The 19,243-nt window shown below is 41.5% G+C and overlaps 2 protein-coding genes across 2 annotated transcripts in view; one reads left to right on the top strand and one right to left on the bottom strand.

The window, feature by feature from the left end:
* Positions 1 to 11,156, top strand: part of SIM2 (SIM bHLH transcription factor 2) — a 54,435-nt gene extending 43,279 nt beyond the window's left edge. The window contains exons 9-12 of the mRNA XM_079312438.1: positions 203 to 350; positions 1,436 to 1,604; positions 2,905 to 3,301; positions 10,365 to 11,156. Coding sequence (XP_079168564.1) covers positions 203 to 350; positions 1,436 to 1,604; positions 2,905 to 3,301; positions 10,365 to 11,062 — 1,412 coding nt within the window. The 3' untranslated portion in view covers positions 11,063 to 11,156. The remainder of the gene's footprint in view (positions 1 to 202; positions 351 to 1,435; positions 1,605 to 2,904; positions 3,302 to 10,364) is intronic.
* Positions 11,157 to 13,365: 2,209 nt separating this feature from the next.
* HLCS (holocarboxylase synthetase) overlaps positions 13,366 to 19,243 on the bottom strand; it is a 112,212-nt gene continuing 106,334 nt past the window's right edge. Inside the window, exon 11 of the mRNA XM_079312375.1 lies at positions 13,366 to 18,639. Within this exon, the coding sequence (XP_079168501.1) occupies positions 18,471 to 18,639 (169 nt within the window). The 3' untranslated portion in view covers positions 13,366 to 18,470. The remainder of the gene's footprint in view (positions 18,640 to 19,243) is intronic.

Here is a 19,243-nt window from a genome sequence, read left to right as displayed (position 1 = left end):
AGATAATTTTACAGGGGGTTATTTAAAGTTTTTTGGGAGGAAGAGGAAGGTTGAACTCAATAACCTCAAAGGTCTTTTCCAACCTCATCAATTCCACGATTCCGGGACAAAAACGCTTGGCTCACAAATAAACCTCTCCAGGCAGCAGCCATGAATCCAAAAAACATGAATATTTAATTTTTTTTTTTTCTTGTGTCCACAGTGCTGGTGAAAGGCCAAGTGACCACCAAATACTACAGGCTGCTGTCCAAGCAGGGAGGCTGGGTGTGGGTGCAGAGCTACGCCACCATCGTGCACAACAGCCGTTCGTCACGGCCTCACTGCATAGTGAGTGTCAATTATGTCCTTACGTAAGTCCAAATACTTTGTACCATTACCTGCTGTCACTAATTGAGCCATTCATGATGAAACCTGACAAGTTTTCTTTGCTTGTGGCCCTCTGGTGTTGTTCTGTGCTCGCGTGTTTCTCTGTTCTTCAGCTGAGAGAAAACGTTGTTTTATTCATTATTATCATTAGTGTGTAAGTCTTCATCTTGTTGGGTTGGTGAAGGGTCTGGAAAACATTTCCTGAGGGAGTTGGGAAGGGGCTGAGACTGGAGAAAAGGAGGATCAGGGGGGACCTCGTGGCTCTGCACAACTCCCTGACAGGAGGGGCAGGGAGGGGGGTCAGCTTCTGCTGCTGTGTCCCAAAGGAAAGGATGAGAGGAAATTGCCTCAATTTTGTCAGGACAGGTTTGGATTGAAGATTAGAAGAGTTTTTTTCCTTTCAAAGAGTGGTCAGGTGTTGGAGTGAATTCCCCAGGGAGGTCTGCAGTCACCATCTCTGGAATTATTCAGCAGTCTGGATGTGGCCCTTGGGGACAAGGTTTGGGGTGATGCTGGTGGTGCTGGGTGATGCTGGGACTGGATGAGCTTGAAGATCTCTTCCAAAGTTGAGTATTCTGTGATTTCTTTTTATCAAAACCAACCCTTGCAGCTTGTGTGGTTAATTACAGACACACACTGCTAACAGAGGAGGAACGTTGCTCCTTTTCCTTTCCTCAGGGCTGACTGTGAGAACCAGAGCAGAGACCAATTCCTGACTGAGCAGGAGACAGATAAATGGATCTCTGTGATCAATAATCAGAGATCAATAATCTTTCCATGATTCCAAACTACAAGGTGCCAGGGATGGCTGAGGGAAGGTGATACAGCTCAGGCTCAGGGAGAGGAGACATTTCACCCAAAGGTGTTTATGTGATTCCCAGTGGAATTTTTTCATAAACTTGCATGGGAATGAGGTTACCCCATAAGATTCTCTGCCTCCTACACTCCCAGACTCAGTGTAAATCTTGGAAGAGTGAAAATTCAAGCCTTGTGAACACTGACATGCATTTTTACAGAAGTTAGTTTGGATTTCCCTGTATTTTTAATTTACTGGGCTGTTCTTTTGCAGAGATATTGAGTACAAGGAACTTCAGTTGTCACTGGACCAGGTTACCATTTCCAAGTCACAGTTTTCATGCAGAAACTCAGTACCTACCTCGCAGGAAACAAGGAAAATAGTAAAACCCAAAAGTAATAAAATGAAGGCAAAACTCAGAACAACACCTTACCCACCACAGGTAAATTTTCCAGCAATATTTAATTCCCAATTGTTCTTACAGAGTGCTTGGGACAGTGTGGAGATAATCCAGAGCTGAATTTACTATAAAACAAACTATAGGATTGTTTACCCCAGGAAATCCCTCATAAAGCAGGATAAAATTAGATCCTTTTTTCCTTGGGGTGGAAAGTACAGGTAGCACAAACCAGCTCTGGCAAGTGATGTAAAACCTTTGGGATATGGAAACACTTTAACCACAGTGTCCTTTCTTGGCAAAAAGAAGAAAATCTTGGAATTGTGCTGGGAAAATTTCTGCTGGTGTAGAGTGTGTGTCATTTACTGTTGGTGTGTGGAGTTATTGATGTCAGGAAGAATTTCCCAATGGAGAGGGAGCTCAGGGATTGGAACTGCCCAGGGAGGTTTGCAGTGCCCATCCCTGCAGGTGTCACCTGGAGGTGGCACTCAGAGCTCTGAGCTGGGGACAAGGTGGGGATGGGGCACAGCTGGGACTCCATGGGCTGGGAGGGCTTTTCCAGCCTCAATCCTGTGATTCTGCAAAATGGAACTGCCAAAATTACCAAATTAAAGCAATTTTTTTTGTTCCCATGTGAAGGCAAAAGTTGTCAAGAGAGGAACTTTAAACACACCTCTGAGTTCATCCCTTGAGCCAGCAAGGCTCTGGGTGCCTGTCTGACATGTTCTGTACTTTCCTGTTGGAGTTCAGAATGCAAGAAATTCTCAAAACATTGGGCCTGTAAATCAAAGCCTGGAAAAGAACACAGGATTTGAACAGAGGCCTTGGGAAAAGCTTCCAAGCTTAGGTGCTAGAAATAAGAATGTAGGTTTAAAGTTTAAAGTAGAGACATATTAAGTTATGTAGAAAAAGGTTTAGCTATAAAGTTTAAGATGCTGTAATTATAAAGTAGGTATAAAGGTGACAAACCAGCCTTAAGAATAGATCTATGTGTTAGAGCAGGATTGGCTGAGAAAGATCACACTAATTAGATGAAATTTTTTAGTGTTGGATTAGAAACATAAATATCTTGGTTGACAATGTTTTATTGGTTAATTAGTCCTTAAAAGATCTTGTAGCCATAAGACTTGTGACTTCTGGTCACTCTCTCAACACCTGTGACAAAAACTCACATTTTATGTAGAAGATAAGAAAATAAACTGCACTTTCTCAGCACCTAGAAGTCCCATCTCTCTGCATCAACCAGAATAAAAAAAAATCCCTGTGGGACCAAAAAAATCCCAGAGTTTCCTATAAAATTTCCTCCTTTAACTGCCTTGCCCTGCTCTTTTCCCTGTCTCCCCAGCAGTACAGCTCGTTCCAAGCAGACAAACTGGAGTGCAGCCAGGTGGGGAGCTGGCGCTCCAGCCCCGCCGCCCTGCAGGAACAGAACTTCCATTCAGAGAGCAGCGAGCTCCTGTACGCCCCTCCCTACAGCCTGCCCTTCTCCTACCACTACGGACCCTTCCCTGTGGATTCCCACGTCTTCAGTGGCAAGAAGCAAATGCTGCCTGCAAAATTCGGGCAGGCCCAAGCGGCGCCCTGCGAGGTGGCACGGCTCTTCCTGGGCGCGCTGCAGACCAACGGCGAGTGCCAGTGGCACTGCACCAACTCGCTGGTGCCCAGCAGCCAGTCACCCTCCAAAAACCTTCCTGAGCAGCCAGTGAACATCATCAGGCACAACCTTGCCCAGGGTTATGAAGGTGGGTGTTGCTCTCAGCCGAGAGGAAACGCTCGGTGGTTTGGAAGGGTTTGCGTTGGCGGTTTGAAAATTGGTTTCGATGCCCTTGGAGAATGAGATAAAGGGATAAGATAAAGAGAATAAGAGTGTTAATTAAATCCTTCAACAGATCCATCTTGGGCAGTCAGAAGCCTACCAGAGGCTACACCCATAATGGATGATGAGCACAAATTTTTCACACAATTCAAAGTTTGGTCCATTGACATATCAGGGGTAAATCCTCCAATAACAGGTTCAGGTAATGAAATTATTTATCCCCAGTTTGCTCCCTCCCAATTCACTTTTGTTTATATTTTTAGCCCTGAGGCTGTAGGATGTCCTTGGATCTCAGGCCTAGAGGGATTGTTTAGTCTGACCAAAATGTGAAGACAGTCACTCCCACTCTATATGGAGATTGCACTAATGCAGTGGAGGATTGGAAAAATGTAAAAGTTAAAATCTCAAGGCATCAGTTTAGGAAACACAGAAAATCAGAGGCAGTGAAGTGTTGCAATCATTATATTTATGGTATTCCCGTGTTCCTTCTCCCTGTTCTATCAGCACTGGATTGGGAATATTATCAAAGTTTCAGGTGAAAAAATGCACTCACCAGAATCAATTTTAGAGCAGCACAATGATAGCTCCTCCTTCAATCCTGGCACACTTTACCCTCATGTTTACACTCTCAGAGTTATTTAAGTGGAATTTCTCAGGTAAGTCATGGCTGAAGTCAGATTGAAATTTTCCCTCCACAATAATTTTTGATAATTTTAACATAGCAATTAAAATAAACACCATCTATTCCCATAAAAATTGAAGGTTCTCCTTTCTCAGCATGAATATCTTTACCTTACAGAGTAATCATTCTGCTTTACTTGATAATAATTCTAAATTTGACAATGTCTCCCATCACCTGTGTTATTTCACTGTGCAGATGGTCAGGGATAGAAATTCTTTGAAGAATGGCATTGACTTCTCTGAGATGGAAACCTGTAAGAAATAACCTTGAAAAATTACAATATAACCAAATGTAAAGTTACTCAAAATACCCTCTAATCACAGAATCACAGAATAATTAGGGTTGGAAGGGACTTCTGGGCATCATCTTGTCCAACTCATTTATTTCCCTTGTGTTCAACCAGAACAGGGTTTATTGCAGAAGTTTTGGCAGAGATTTATCTCTCATTTTAAACACTCCTGATCTCACAGCTGCCCCAACTCAAAAATGAAACTGAATCAAGTTGTGATGGGCGAGGAACAATGTTAATCAGTTAAAACAACAAAAATATTTTGATTAACCAAACTCTGGCAATTCAGGCTATTTTGGGATGGTGTCAAGTATCTTTAACTCCATTAATAGCATTAATTACTCCCCTGACCCAGCTTCCCCTTCAAGTCAAACACAACTCTGAATTTAACTGATTTCATGAATGAGCCTCTGCTGAGATTTCAGGTTGCTGCTGATTTTAACACTCTTGACTGGCCTGGATTTCCCCCCCTCTTCCCTGCTTTACTTCCAGTAGCTGTGAGAATTATACAAAAACCTGTCACAAAAATATGCAATAAATAGAAAACCCCACCACATCCGAGTTTATTCAGTCTTATTAAATCCAGGAGTTCTTTTGTGATTTATCTGAAACTGTCAGAGAATATCAACAAGTGCAGAACTCAGATCAGCTGCTACAGAACTCCCAGGAAACCCTTCATTAAACTCCTTTAAGCAGCTTATTTATTCCAGTTTATTGTTTTCCAAGCCAGAGCCAACCCTTGGGTCCCACCCACATCTCCCTGCATATATCATTTTTATTAATTAAAAATCACTGGTGAGGACTGAGGTATTGCAGTGCAGATGGAAATTCTCCTTTCTTGGAATGGAGTAAGCAGTAGTGGAAATTGAAAATTTAAAAATTTAGGTAGTCTCCAAGTAGGGTCTTAAGTACCAGAATCAAGTATTTATTCACTTCTGAGTGTAGATATCCAAGATCCAAAGGGAATATTAAAATATAAATATATTAAAATATAAAGATATTCAAAGCTGAACTTGCTGCATCAGACAAATGATAGAACCAGACATCAAATGTCTTCCCCACAGAGAAAAAAATAATTTCTGCCTGGTGTTTTGTCCTTCACAGGATGGTTTGACCTCACCCATGATGGACCTCACCTCACTGACAGCAGCATTTTATTTCACTTCTCTGTGGTTAGGTTGAAAATGAGCAAGAGTGAAGCTCTTCTCACAGCCTAGAGCAGGTCAAATGCTTTTCCTCAGCTTGTGCTCCTCTAATTTGCTGCTTCCTTTGGTTACCTCTGTGGACTGTGGGGGAAAAGGAGGAGTTTTAGACCGAAAATAGGGAATGGTTTTGTCCTTTCTAAAGATAGTGTGGGGAAAAAAAAAAAAAAGAAAGATAGAAAAAAATCAAGCAACCAAATAAAAAAAAATTAAAACCCCACCGAAACCTCTTCCAAAAATCTACATCTTTTGAGGACAAGGATAAAGACTGAAATAAATCCTGCCTATCCCCAATAAATCTGCAGAAATAGGGTAAAAAACCCCAAATCCCAACAAAAACCTGCAAGAAACTGCTGCTATTTTTCCATGTCATCCCACATCACCATTCCCTCATCAGGAGGAAAACGGAGCTGCAATACCAGTGGTTCTTTTTTCTGGTTCTGCTTCTACTGAAGATTTTGCTGCTTGAATTGGGAAATGTGGGTTCTCTTTTGAGCATTTTAATGGATATCTATTATTGATATTTATTATGGATATTAATTATGGATATTTATTATGGATATTTATTGGGGATTTGACGAAAGTTGGCTCGCTACAATTAATTCTCTGCAAAAGCACTTCGAGTTGCATTATTCAGGAGGAAAAAAATATGGTCAAACTCAGGCCTGGTCAGAGATCATAGCAAAAGGAGAAAGGAGAACAGAGCTTCTCCTACAGACAGGATTTCCACCCAATTTTTGTTTCCTTCTCAAGCAGCCTCAGCACTTCTGAATTCTGAACCTTTGCAAGCGACTCTTCTTTTTTTGCATCTGATCTCCCTTTAGGTTGTGGAGTGCTGCTTTTTTCCAGTGGCTCACTGGAGAACTGACAGCCAGGGAGCTTCAAAGCAGGGAGGATCTGCTTAGCATCATCATCTTCGATCCAAAGGCAAAGCCAAATCTGACATCTGGCAGCCGGCTTGGATGCGAGGGCTATTCCACATCACACCCACGGCAGCATCTGCCAAAAACGCCGTGGGCCAAAGACATTTTTCTCCATGGAAAATTGCTCCTTTTGGAGAGATCAGAGATTGGAGGGATGATCTTGCCAAGCCATCAAAGCTCTGAAGAAGCACGTAGCAGATACAACTGCCTGCAAATCAGATGTTTCTGCTTCAGGATCTGGTTTTGAAGCTTCTTCCACTTTTTCCCAGCTGGCCCAGTCATCAAAAAAAAAAAAAAAAAATCATTTCAGTGAAGGGAACTGTATTCTTAGTCAGAAGTTTCCTTTTTTACCTTTGAAATTGCTGCTGTGGGCACCACAGGACCTGCTGGTCACTCAGTTGGCCCTTCTGAATTACCTGTGTGAAGCTTTGTGCCACCAGTCATGCCAAAACTCAGGAAATGAGGAACAAGACTGAGAAAATCTGTGGGAAAACTCCCCAGGTTTAGCCAATGCCTACTGGAAGAAAGAAATGACATTTTGCAAAGGGAATTCCCCTGGAAACAAAGAGCTCTGGGAGATGATTTTGTTTCACCTTAGTTTTTGGAGGGAGAATGATGGAGAACAATCAGGCCTGGGTGATTTGAAATTAGGGTTCAGACTAGGACAAGCAGAGAGTGAGAAAATCTAAAAAATATCTTTTCATGGGCAGGGGTTGTATGATGACCTGTTCTATCTTTACCTTGTTCGATAAAAAGGAGGGAGAGGGATTTTTTATAGGGGCAGAAAGTGACAGGACAAAGGAAAATGGTTTTAAACTGCGACAGGGCAGGGTTAGATTAAACACTGGGAAGAAATATTTTGCTCAGAGGTTGAGGAGGCTCTGGCACATGTGAAGCTGTGGCTGCCCCGGATCCCTGGAATGTTCAGCTCCAGGCTGGACATTGGGGTTGGAGCAGCCTGGGACAGTGGGAGGTGTCACCATAGCAGAGGTGACACTGGCTGAGCTTTGAGGTCCTTTCCAACCCAAAACTTCTGTGATTCTGTGATTCACAACCTGATGGTTCATCCTCAGCCCAGCAGGATTGAAGATAACAAAATTAAAGGTGTCAAGGCAGAGGCCAACTGGTGGCTGTGATGCCTCAGCTTCTTCCAAGTTCTCTTAGGCTCTAAAAATGGAAAAGGACAATATTTTGTTCAGAGACTAAAGAAGAGCCATAAAAGTGAAAACATTCCAAACTGCAATAGAAGAAATCCATTCCTCTTGTGGAAACCTTCAACCCAGAACACCTGATCATTCACCTATATTATTTATATGTCAGCAACTCTCAGCATTATTATTTATTTCACAATAAAAACACCAAATGTGGAGTTAAAATCAGAGCACTGAACTCCACCAGTAAAATGCCCAAGCACCCCTTGTTGGATTTGTGATCTGCAAGGGCCATTTTTTCACCAGCTGGTGAGAACTCAGCTTCCTGCAGCTTCTATTTCTTGTGACAAAATATATACATAGAAATGGGAAAGAATAACTTGAAAGGTCCTTGTTTCTGGGAGGGTGAAGAAGAAATTGGAACCAGATTCCTGTTTAAATTCTGGTGTTAATTATGTGGTGCAACTCCCTCTGAAATTAATGGAGCTCTGCATATATATAAAAAAAAAAAAAAAGTACAATTGAGCTATTTCTGCTTCCTCTGTTATGCATGAAGGCTTTGCCAGTCTATTACAGCACAGGGAATATTTAATTATTAATGGGCATGGTTACATCAGCAACCAATAGAGGGGAACTCCAAAACTTTTAAGATGTTGAATAAAATTGTTAGAAAAACAGAAAATCCATTTTTAAAAAGGCACTTATGTGTCCAGGGCTTCCAGTGAACCTCACACAAAACAAGAGTTTGGATCTAACTTGAGAAATTTGCTCAGTGTGTCGTTTTTGCTTTAACATAAAACTCTCAAATGTGCCTTGGAGGAGATGTTTCACTCACAAACTGTTCATAGGAGAGTGCAAAAAAAAAATATTACTCATATGGTACAGGAGAAAACCAGGGGCCTTTTTCTCACCACTTGTAGATAGGAGTTTACAGAAAGGAAAAGCTTCAGAAGCCAAGCAGAAAATGGTAAAAATAACTCCAATTGCTTCAAGAGTTCAATTGCCATGCAGAAACTAAGGAGAAAAGTATAGAAAGAAAATATATTTCAGAGGAAAAGCCTGAATAGACATCCTAGGCTCATAATCTTGAAAAATTAAGTATCTGGCTTCTGATTCTCTAAAAATACCCAATTTTTTTCTCCCCCATTCAATGCTGTAACTTGCATTTTTATCATTATCTACCTTTATTATATGGGAATATCTTAAAAGCAAAGATCCAGCATTGCTGAAGAAGTGTTTATGTTGCTTTTCAAGAGATGTTTTTAACATCTGATGTCAGTTTTTCCAAGAGAAAAAGCAAAGTCTTTAACGTGACCCACTCTGGGTATCACAGAGAGATTTCATTAATTAGATATTGACATGTAAACTTCTAATATCTCATCTAGATATTAAATCTACCCAAATAAATACCAGGAATTCCAGAATCAACAGAATTCTGTAGAATGAAAAGACCTTTGAGATCATTGAGTCCAACCTCTGATCTGGATGTTCTCCTTGCAAGGACAAGTGTCCAATGCACTCCCACAATGACAGGAAGAATAAATTCAGTTTATTTCTGATTATTACTATATGATTAAAATAATTCCACTATTTTAATCATGGAATCATTGATAGCTACCAACATTATCCAGCTTTCAATAAATCCTTTGATAAATCTCTGAAAAGAGCTTACTTAAGGGTAAGATTTTTGATTTCAGGTTGTAGTTGCAAACATTTCTTTGGTTTCATTCCCCTGATTTAACTATGGTGGTATCACCAGTGAGCTGTAATTACTCCAAAGGCTCGTTGTCAGTAATTAACATTTTATTTAATTTCAGGTTGTGCTTGATACCATTTCTTTGGTTTAATTCCCCTGATTTAACTATGATGACAACACAAGTGAGTTGTAATTGCTCCAAAGGCTCATTGTCAGTAATTAATATGCTTTGATTTCAGGTTGTAGTTGCAAACATTTCTTTGGTTTAATTGCCCAGATTTAATGATGATGACAACACCAGCGAGTTGCAATTACTCCAATGGCTCCTTGTCAGTAATTAACATTTAATTTGATTTCAGGTTGTACTTGATACCATTTCTTTGGTTTAATTCCCCCGATTTAACTATGACGATAACACCAGTGAGCTGTAATTACTCCAAAGGTTCATTTAATGTTGTATTTGATTCCAGGTTGTAGTTGCTACCATTTCTTTGGTTTAATTCCCCTGATTTAATTATGATGATATCATCAGTGATTTGTAATTACTCCAAAGGTTCATTGTCAGTAATTCACTTGATTTCAGGTTGTAGTCGCTACCATTTCTTTGGTTTAATTCCCCTGATTTAACTATGGTGGTATCACCAGTGAGTTGTAATTACTCCAAAGGCTCATTGTCAGTAATTAATGTTTTGACTTCAGGTTGCAGTCCCCAACATTTCTTTGGTTTAATTCCCCTAATTTAACTATGATGATAACACCAGTGAGCTGTAATTACTCCAAAGGTTCATTTAATGTTGTATTTGATTCTAGGTTGTAGTTGCTACCATTTCTTTGGTTTAATTCCCCTGATTTAACTATGGTGGTATCACCAGTGAGCTGTAATTACTCCAAAGGCTCGTTGTCAGTAGTTAACTTGATTCCAGGTTGTAGTCACTACCATTTCTTTGGTTTAATCCCCCTGATTTAACTATGGTGGTATCACCAGTGAGCTGTAATTACTCCAAAGGCTCATTGTCAGTAATTAACACGTTTTCTCTCCCTGGCAGTGCCCCTGCCCAACAGGAGGTACAGCCAGGACGCTCTGCCCGAGCCCTTCCCCAGCTGCACGGCGCCCGTGCCGGGCAGGTACAAGGAGGAATTTTACGACTCTGGCATCATGAAACACAACAAACCCGAGGCCAGGCTGCAACCCCCGGCCCAGCTCATCAAAGAGGAGAACAAGCTGCCTTTCCACAGAGACCTGCAAGGAAAGCTGAGCGCCGGCGAGGCCTCGTTCCCCAACGCGCCGCCCAAGCCCGAGTGCTGCCAGGCCAAGGCCGTGGGACAGCTGGGCCACCTGCTGCCCGTGCCCTCGGTCTACGAGCAGGGCAGGAGGATTTGTGTCAAAGACCCCAAATTGGGGCACGTCAGCCACCACCCGGGCAGCCTGGAGGAGCTGGAGGGCGAGAGGATGAGCGTGAAGCTCGACCACGGGGCGGAGGGCGAGCGGCTGATGGAGGTGAGGCCTTCGGGCCAGGTGCCCCTGGTGCTCCTCAATTATCACCACGTGCTGGCCAAGCACGGAGCCTTCCCCGGCTCCCCCTGCACGGCCACGGGACACGCGGGAGAGAATTATCCCTACGGCCCCGAGGAGCTCAACGCCTTCGTTTACAAGAATCAGAGCCCCTCCTCTCCAGAGAGCCACAAGGAATCTGCACTCCCCCATTACATCGGGACTTCTGTCATTATTGCCAACGGCAGGTGACGGCAGCGCGGGAGGGCTCTCGGGGTTTAGTGAAGAACATGAACTCGAACGATTCGCAGGAAAAAAAAAAGAAAAAAGGAGAAAAAAGCATGAGGAAACATTTACTGAGCAAAGCTGAGGGATAAAGTGAGGAGGTCCCAGTGGACAGGAAAATCCCCTCCATCCCCTGCCGTGCTTCGGGGTCCCACATAAAGCTCTGGTGCCAGGGAGAAGCCCAGTTCCAGATCTTATTTTTGTTATTTTATAGTGTGCAGCAAAAGGAAACGAGAGGTGTTATATGCAGAGGTTTATATGAAGAATTTTTTTTTTCTTTGATCCCACCTTAAAATAAACTCAATTATTTTTTTTTTTTAATAATTATCATAAAATATGCATTCTAGTTTAGGGTTTTTTGACAAATTGTGTGAAACCTCGCATCAGCTCTCCACCCAACCCCCTGACAAATGGACTTTGTTGAGAGTGGTGATTTTGAGCAACCACAACACAGGTTTTTCCTACCCAAACAGGAAAAAAAACCCCTTATTTATTAATTACCAAAAAGTTTTAAAACTAAATAAATCAACCTTAATTTTGATTTATTTAACACAGATTTCAGTGTTCTGAGATTGTTGCCACCACCATTTATCTTGAGAAGGGACAATATGACAAATTAATAGGTACAAAGATAGGTATTACAGGGTTACAGGTCTTGTCATGGCAAATTGGGACAAATTATGGAGCAGGAACTAATTCCCCACAAATAAGAAAAGGAAACTCCTAAATCCTATGTTTCCCTGAGTATTCTGGGAGAAGCCTGTGCAGATTTTCAACCCATCCAGTCACAAATACATCTTAATAACAGCACCAGAAATATTTTCTTTATAGTCAAGAGAATAATGAACATTCATGCCTTACTCTGAATTTACCAGTAGAACTGTGAGCTTTGAAAGGTCCAGCTCTTAACACTCTGAACTTCCTCCAGCATAAATCCTGTTGTCAGCACAAAGGTAGGGCTGGAATTCCCTGATTTGAGCACTTCACAAATCCCAAACAGCACATTTGAAACACTCACATTCGGCCCAGGCAGCCAGGAGTAGATTTTTCACCCCTTTATTTTTAATTCTTTGGAGAGGACGGATCTGTGTGGCAACACTCACCCCAGGATGATTTTCAGCCACTTCCCCAAACATTGTGAGAAGATAAAAGGTTCCCTAAACAATAAATGTGGCTCTAGATCCCGCTGAGCTCCATTTCTTACCCCAATCCCAGCTTAATTCAGAATTTTTCAAACTTTCTGTCATCAGACTCTAAAGAGAACTTCACTGAAAAACCTTGAGCATCCTGAGACAGTGGAAGATTCCCTGCCCATGGCTGGAACTGGATGAGCTTTAAGGTTCCTTCCAACCCAAACCATTCCATGATTCTTTGAAGAAAAATTCTTACCTGGTTTGTGCAATATGGAAAAAAAAATCTTGTTCATGGATTGCACCTTGTCAGAAAAATCCCAATGCAATACTCAGTCCTAAAAATTGCACATTCTCCATCTTTTCTATGCAGCAATAATTCATCCCAGAATGGTCTGGGTTGGGAGGGACCTTAAAGCTCATCCAGTTCCAAGGCCCTGAAATGGGCAGGGAAGTTTTCATTGGAATACACTAACAAAGTTATTTCCTTCTGTGTATGAATATTGACTGCTATAAGTACACAAAAATACTTTAAAAGCAAAGTCTTGAAAACTATTTTCAGGGATTTTTTTTTTCACTTCTTCCTATTAAAGGGTAACAGAAAAGGCTTTATTGTCTAATGTTCACTTGGAAGTGAAATTGAACACTCTCAATTGTTTTCCATTGCATGAAAAAATACATTTTGTGCTAAACAGAAGCAAAAAAAAGCCAAATCAGTGATTTAAAAAAAGCCAAATCAGACCCAAACCATCAGAGTCACTCCCTCAGCAGCCTTGGTGAGTTCAGTGCTGGAGAAGCTGGCAAGCCTCCAAAAAAGCTGTAAATGTGGATTACAATCATGAATCAAAATAAATCAAAGCCAGGACACACCAGTTGCTTTTGCAGTGGTTCAGAGCCCTCCCAGCCCCTGCTCCTCATAAATGACCCCAAACTCCTGAAAAAATAATTATGCCAAGACTCCTGGGTTAATTTAGTTCAATTAAATTAAACCCATGCCCTACAAAGGAGCCACTGGCATGGTTGGCATCATTAAAAAGAAACCTGATGCCCAACCTCTCCCTCATTAGTGGCACTGCTGCATTTTGGTGTTCCTGGAAATCCTGTTTGCTATAAAAACACAAAAATTAGGTTTTGCTTGAAAAAAAAAAAAAAAAAAGAACAAAAACCCACCATTGATATTTTTCAGCTTGATATTTTTCAGCTCAATATTTTTCCACCTTGTTATTCCCTTTTCCAGGCTTTATTCCAGAGCAGAGGAGGTGTTCCATCATCCTCCCCCAGGTGTTTTAGGGGAGGTGATGCCCAGGCACAGGAAATTTCCCTGCCAGGCAATAATGAAGCAATTATGAATTCACAGCTGATAATGCAGGGGAAGGTGCAGAAAAGATGGCAAAAGCAAATGTGGGAAAGATTTTTTTTTTTTCTCTGCAATATTTAAACAGCAATTCCATGTTCCCATCTGGGAGTAAATTACATTGGGAGAAAAATAGGATTTTTGGGCAGTTAAATTACAGATGTTCTCAGTACAACCACAGTGCAGAACAGGGCACTGCCATCCCAGTGGCAATGTTCTAATACTGAAAAATGGTTTTAATAATGAAAAAAACAATGATGACACTGAAGAGGAATGTGAATTGAAATATATTATGAAAAATAAATTCATTTCTCTTCAGTATTTGAGCCACACATTGGTCATGAGACTTCACGAGATTTTAACTCTAAGGGGATTTCAGACCTGGCAAGAAAATAATGGAAAATGAAAGAAAGAGAGTAAAATATGAAATGTTTTACCAAAATAATAGAAAATTTGGATTGGGAGGGGTTTTAAAGATCTCATTCCAACCCTCTGCCAGTCAGGGAATCTTCCACCAGACCAAGGTGAAGCTGGAAAAGTGAATTCCACATTGAGGTCTCCAAGCTTTGGAACAGTGCAATGGAAATAAAATAAAATAAAATAAGGTGATAAAGGCACAGATTTGTCCCCAGGTCTCTGTGCTCTGTGATTGAAAAATTTAATTTAAGGAAATTCAGCACCATAGGTGCAAAATTGGGGAATTCACCACTGAAAGTGCCAATGAATGGGAAATCTGCCAGAATTTATCCAGAAATCTCAAGACAGGACATTATCATTTTTTTTCTGAATTTCAGTCACACTTCAAAAAGGCCACAGAGGAAATGTTGTTATTCCATTTTCCCCCTGAAGGTTAGATTTTGCTTTTTTTTTTTTTTTTTTTTTTTTTTTAATCTGATGCAGATAAAAGCTATTTGGCAAGTGTAGGTGAAGAAGCACGCAACCCAACCAACCTATTCATGCTCAGAATTATATATGTATTCCCTACAAAATGTAAAGCATTTTTGCTTATTTATTATGTAAAACAAAACTGTTAAAATGTTAATAAAATCCTGTAGCCAAAGGAAAACTGAGTTGAATTTATCTTTTTTTTTTTTACATACAAAACAATGTATTTCACAAAGGACAATGGTGGATATTTGAAAATTTATTTCAACTGTGACATATTCTATAATTGACAATTAACGTACTATAAAACACACAGGGATTTTTAAAAAATTTATTGTATTTTTGCCACGTTGCAATTTAAATGAAGACACTGCATTTTTAAATGAAGACACTTGGAAAATGCAAATAACACAGAATCACTAATGAGATACTCAACACTTGACAATTCTTCCCTGCAGTTCTCTTTTCTCCATCATTTTTTTTTTGACCTCTGCTCTTTCCTGGGCCCAGATTTAATTTCTTTGGTGTCTGATCAAGGCAGTGCATCCCCACCATCACTTAGACATGCAAATGTTTTTATCAAACCAGTTACTCCCAGGAACCAGCATAAATCTTTCCCATGACAGATATTTTGATTATAGAGAGCTCCAAAGGAGTTGCAAAAAGTAAATTTATTTTTCAGGCTGCTGATGCAGCTGAATCAAGAGAAAGCAAAGAAACGAATTTTTGCACAGTGAAGCAGCAGCATAAAGAATTAAATGCTTTAATATTATTTCCAGGTAATAGCCCTTGATTTGTTGGATATATTTAAAAAAAAAGCTCTGAAGTCTTATAAAAGCTTTACTAGAAGCAGGATGTGCTGCCTGAAATGTAAAGTACATTATTACTTTTTCAAACCTTTGGAAGCAGCTTTGTTGCTGACTGGGCACGACCCACCCTGGACTCACACAGGTGCCAACACACCCAGACATTTTCCTATCAATAAACAACCCCCACAAATGTTTTCACCATGAGAAATGTTCTACCAGAGCCCAGCAGGAAAAAAAAAAAAAAAAAAAAATTAAAAATGAAGTCACAGAAATACGGACGTGGTAATAAATGAGATTTTTGAAAGCACTTCATCAAGAAAATAGTTTAAGATATGAGCTCAGCCTCACAATGGAAGAGGTGTTTTACTAATCCAGACAGCTGAATGAAATGAAACATTTTCAGTGCATTATTCCTGGGGTTGGAGCTGGCTGCATCTCTCCATCCCCACATCCAGGGACACCCCACACCACATTTGTCTGTCACACACATGGAGAAGAAGAAAAACGAGGATTTTCCTGCAAAAACGTTGTGGATTTTTGGGTGGAGCAAGAGTCAGACTCTTGTGCTTCTCATCTACCTGACACAGAGTCAGGGGCTTCTCCAAGGACTCATCCACAGGGATTTCATCCAGCTGCTCCTTGTCCCATGGGAATTCTCCTTGTCCTTGGTTCTTCTGAAGGCTGGAAGGCTGAGACATCTCAAGAGGCCACTGAAAAGGCAAAGTGGCTCCCACAGCTCCCCCTGTGCTCTGGCACATCCAGATTTGGGGAGTTATCCCTTGGGGCAAGGAAATTCCACTCCAAGTTTCTTCCCCATGCAAAAATTTTGGGAATAATCTGACAACTCCAAGTGAGGATAGAACCAGCTCATCATTAAGGCAGCTATTAAAGGACCAACACTAACCAGGAAATGTTTCAGCATTTTACTGTTAAAAAATCCCTCTGCTGCTGCTCAGCCACTGGAGCTTCACAAACTCATTCTGCCCTTCCAAAATTCTCATGTTTTATCCTTTTCCCCATTTCTTTTTTTTTGTCCCCAGTGAAAGGAGAAGGAAGTTTGAAGGAAGTTTGAAGAGAAGTTTTAAGGAAGCCACTCATGCCCCAACCTAAGGCATGACCTGGCTGTTCATGAACAAAACCCAAAGGTGCTTCCTACAGGCAAATCCTAAAGCTGAGACAGTTTTAACTACAAATTCTGGGTTAAGGTGAAGTTTTGTAAAACTCTGTGGCTGTAAAAGCAGCACCAGAGCTCTGCTCTCCTGCTGCAGCACAGTTTGCTCATGAAGGAAAAGGCAGCAAATAAATGAGGAAGCAGCAGGAAGAATGTGTACACCCATTTTTTTATACATCTATATATAAATATTTTATAGATCTATATATAAATCCATGGTTTCTTCCTTAGATTGAAGCTTTATTAAGCCAGACTCGAGTTTCAGTTGATTACAACATGCATTAATACTGAATTCTGATATCAAAGGTAGCTGCCAAATGTTCTCAGCCCAAAGCAGTTTTGAAAGCATCTGGTGGGGAAAAGCTGAATTTGGGGTATCATGTTAATTATGATAATTAACAGCTGTTAATTAACTGTTAATAACTGTGTGTGCAGTTCTAGGAAATGCTGGTGTGCAGCCTCAGGTGATTTAGATATTGGGGGGAAAAAATCCCCAGCAGGGTTTGGACAATCAGGACAAATATTCTGTGAGATGGAGCATAAAATCCTAAATTTAACATGGACAATTTAATTTCTACCCTTGCTGCCAAACCACCTAAACCCTAATATGTGAGGATTGGTCAAAATCACCATCACAGACAAGTTTCCTTCTTTTAAGACTTCTTGGCTTTGGAGCTGAAACAATCTAAAATGTATGGATTGTTTATGAGGTGAACTTTAACCTAAAAACCCCATTTCTGGCTAGCAGACAGTAGTTTTCTTTCTGGAAAGCAATCTGGCTCATCCACCATGGAAAAAAAAAAAGAAGTTAAGGTGGTCACATCACACCTGGGACAATCTTGGTTGGCACAGAACTGTCTGGGGAGCTGTGGTGGCCAAATCTCCTTGGGAGAAAAGAAAACCCCACCAAGCTCCAGGAGCTTGTGGCTGCTCCAGGAGAACTCCCAGCTGTTCCCCCAACTTGGAAATGTGCAGGCAGCCCCAAAAATGAGCTGCTTTCAGGTCAGCAGGTGTTAAAGCTCTTGATTTTAGTGCAAAACCAGACACTGGCTTGGGAAAGGGGGTGACAATAGAGCTGTGGAAGAGAATTTGGACATGGGGGAAAGGTGGGATTTCTCTTTTTCACTGGAGTAGTTGTTTGCAGTGGGGAATTTGATTTATTCACTTGATTTCATTGAGATAATGATATAATTACCTCTAAATTAATGAGATGTTCCATCTCCTGAGATGAGATTCTACAATAACCTGGGTGTGACACTACTCCAAGTGAGATTTTCTTCCAGGGGCTGAAACCTCTTGGGAAACCATGATTTCAAGGACAAATGAGATGATTTACTAAGATCCAAATGTCTGAGGAGAGCAGAGTGCAAATCATTTGGATAACCAAGCCCAGCTCCTAAGTGCTGATGGAATACTCTCCTAAAAACTCCAGGCAGCCATTAAGAGTTGCAGACCTGAGATCAAAGCACAAGTTGGTAAATTATTGTAGAGGTCTACACAGAGAAGAACCAAATCAGCAAGGATCTTCACTCAGACCTGCAATTAAAAGCACAGTGGTGATCCCAGCAATTCAGGAATATGTGATGTCCCAGCTGGTTTGAGTGCAGACAACACAGAAAAACAGAATTTAGCTTAAAAAAAAAAAAAAAAAAAAAGTAAAAAAGTAAATAATGTCCTGCACTGTGCTAAATCACACAGAAACAAAACAAAACAAAAAAAAATGGAAATACTGAGCCACTTCAGTCTCTCCAAGGGTGTAAATCAAGAGAAAGCTCTGTTCATCACAAATACTCCTTTGCAATCAGAATCCTTGAAAAGAACAGATCCTTACTAAGAATGGCAACAGAGGTGTGCTTTAAAGTTAATGAAAAGAATAAAGGCCTTCAGCTGGGAGGTCACCACCTCTTTTCAGCTGCTGCAAAGTTCCCCACGGCAACACAAAGCAGAGAATCAGAAGGAAAAAAAATGAAATTTTCAGCTCCCCTTCCCACCTTGACCAGGCAGTGTCAGAGCTCCCTGGGGGCTGTCAGTGCTTGGGGATGATGAGGTTCCTCAGCATGTCGAAGGAGTTGCCATCAGGGTGCACAGACTCCACGCCCTCTCCCTCCTGGTGCACCTGCAGGTACCCATAGTCATCGATGCCCACGATCCAGGCCAGGGGCCCGTCCTGGCTGCGCAGCCGCACCTGCTTCCCGCTGCAGAGAGAGACTGTCAGCAGCACTGAGCAACACCACCCCTGGCATTGCAGCTGTCATCTCCTTACAGTCCTGTACTGCATCTGTGTAACCTCCACATGGTGTTATCAAATAGTCCCTCCAGGCTGGGAATACAAGGAAACTGTCTTGGGTTGCAATGCGGGACGTGACCAAAGTCTGTGTTCTATCACCAGGTGGGGCAGTGACCTTTATCTCCATGGGAGATATCTCCTGTTAATGGGCCATCTTTAAACCAGCTGGGCAATCATCTTTATCTTCCCACAGCCCATCCTCCCTCCAGGAGATATCTCCTCTTCATGGCCACTGAGTCCCAGGGCATGGCTGAGAAAATTCCATCATCCCACTGGGAGATGCTCCAGCCAGGGCAGGAGCCAAGCCTTTTCTACCCAGAGAAAAACTGACATTTGGACACTAAGGAACCTTCTTCCCACTGGATTCCAGAGGAAAACCAGAGCCTTGCACATCATCCCTGGAGCTTCAGAGGAAACTGCCCCTTCTCCAGGAGCACTGCTCCAGCTGAGCCACATCTGCCCCTGCAGGAGGATGCAGCACCATGGAATGGGACTGTGCCACCACCCTGACT

This window comes from Erithacus rubecula (genome assembly GCF_903797595.1).
Source record: "Erithacus rubecula genome assembly, chromosome: 1".
Taxonomy (NCBI): Eukaryota; Metazoa; Chordata; class Aves; order Passeriformes; family Muscicapidae; genus Erithacus; species Erithacus rubecula.
The sequence above is the reverse complement of the archived record's forward strand: the minus strand, read 5'-3'. Positions and strand labels throughout refer to the sequence as shown.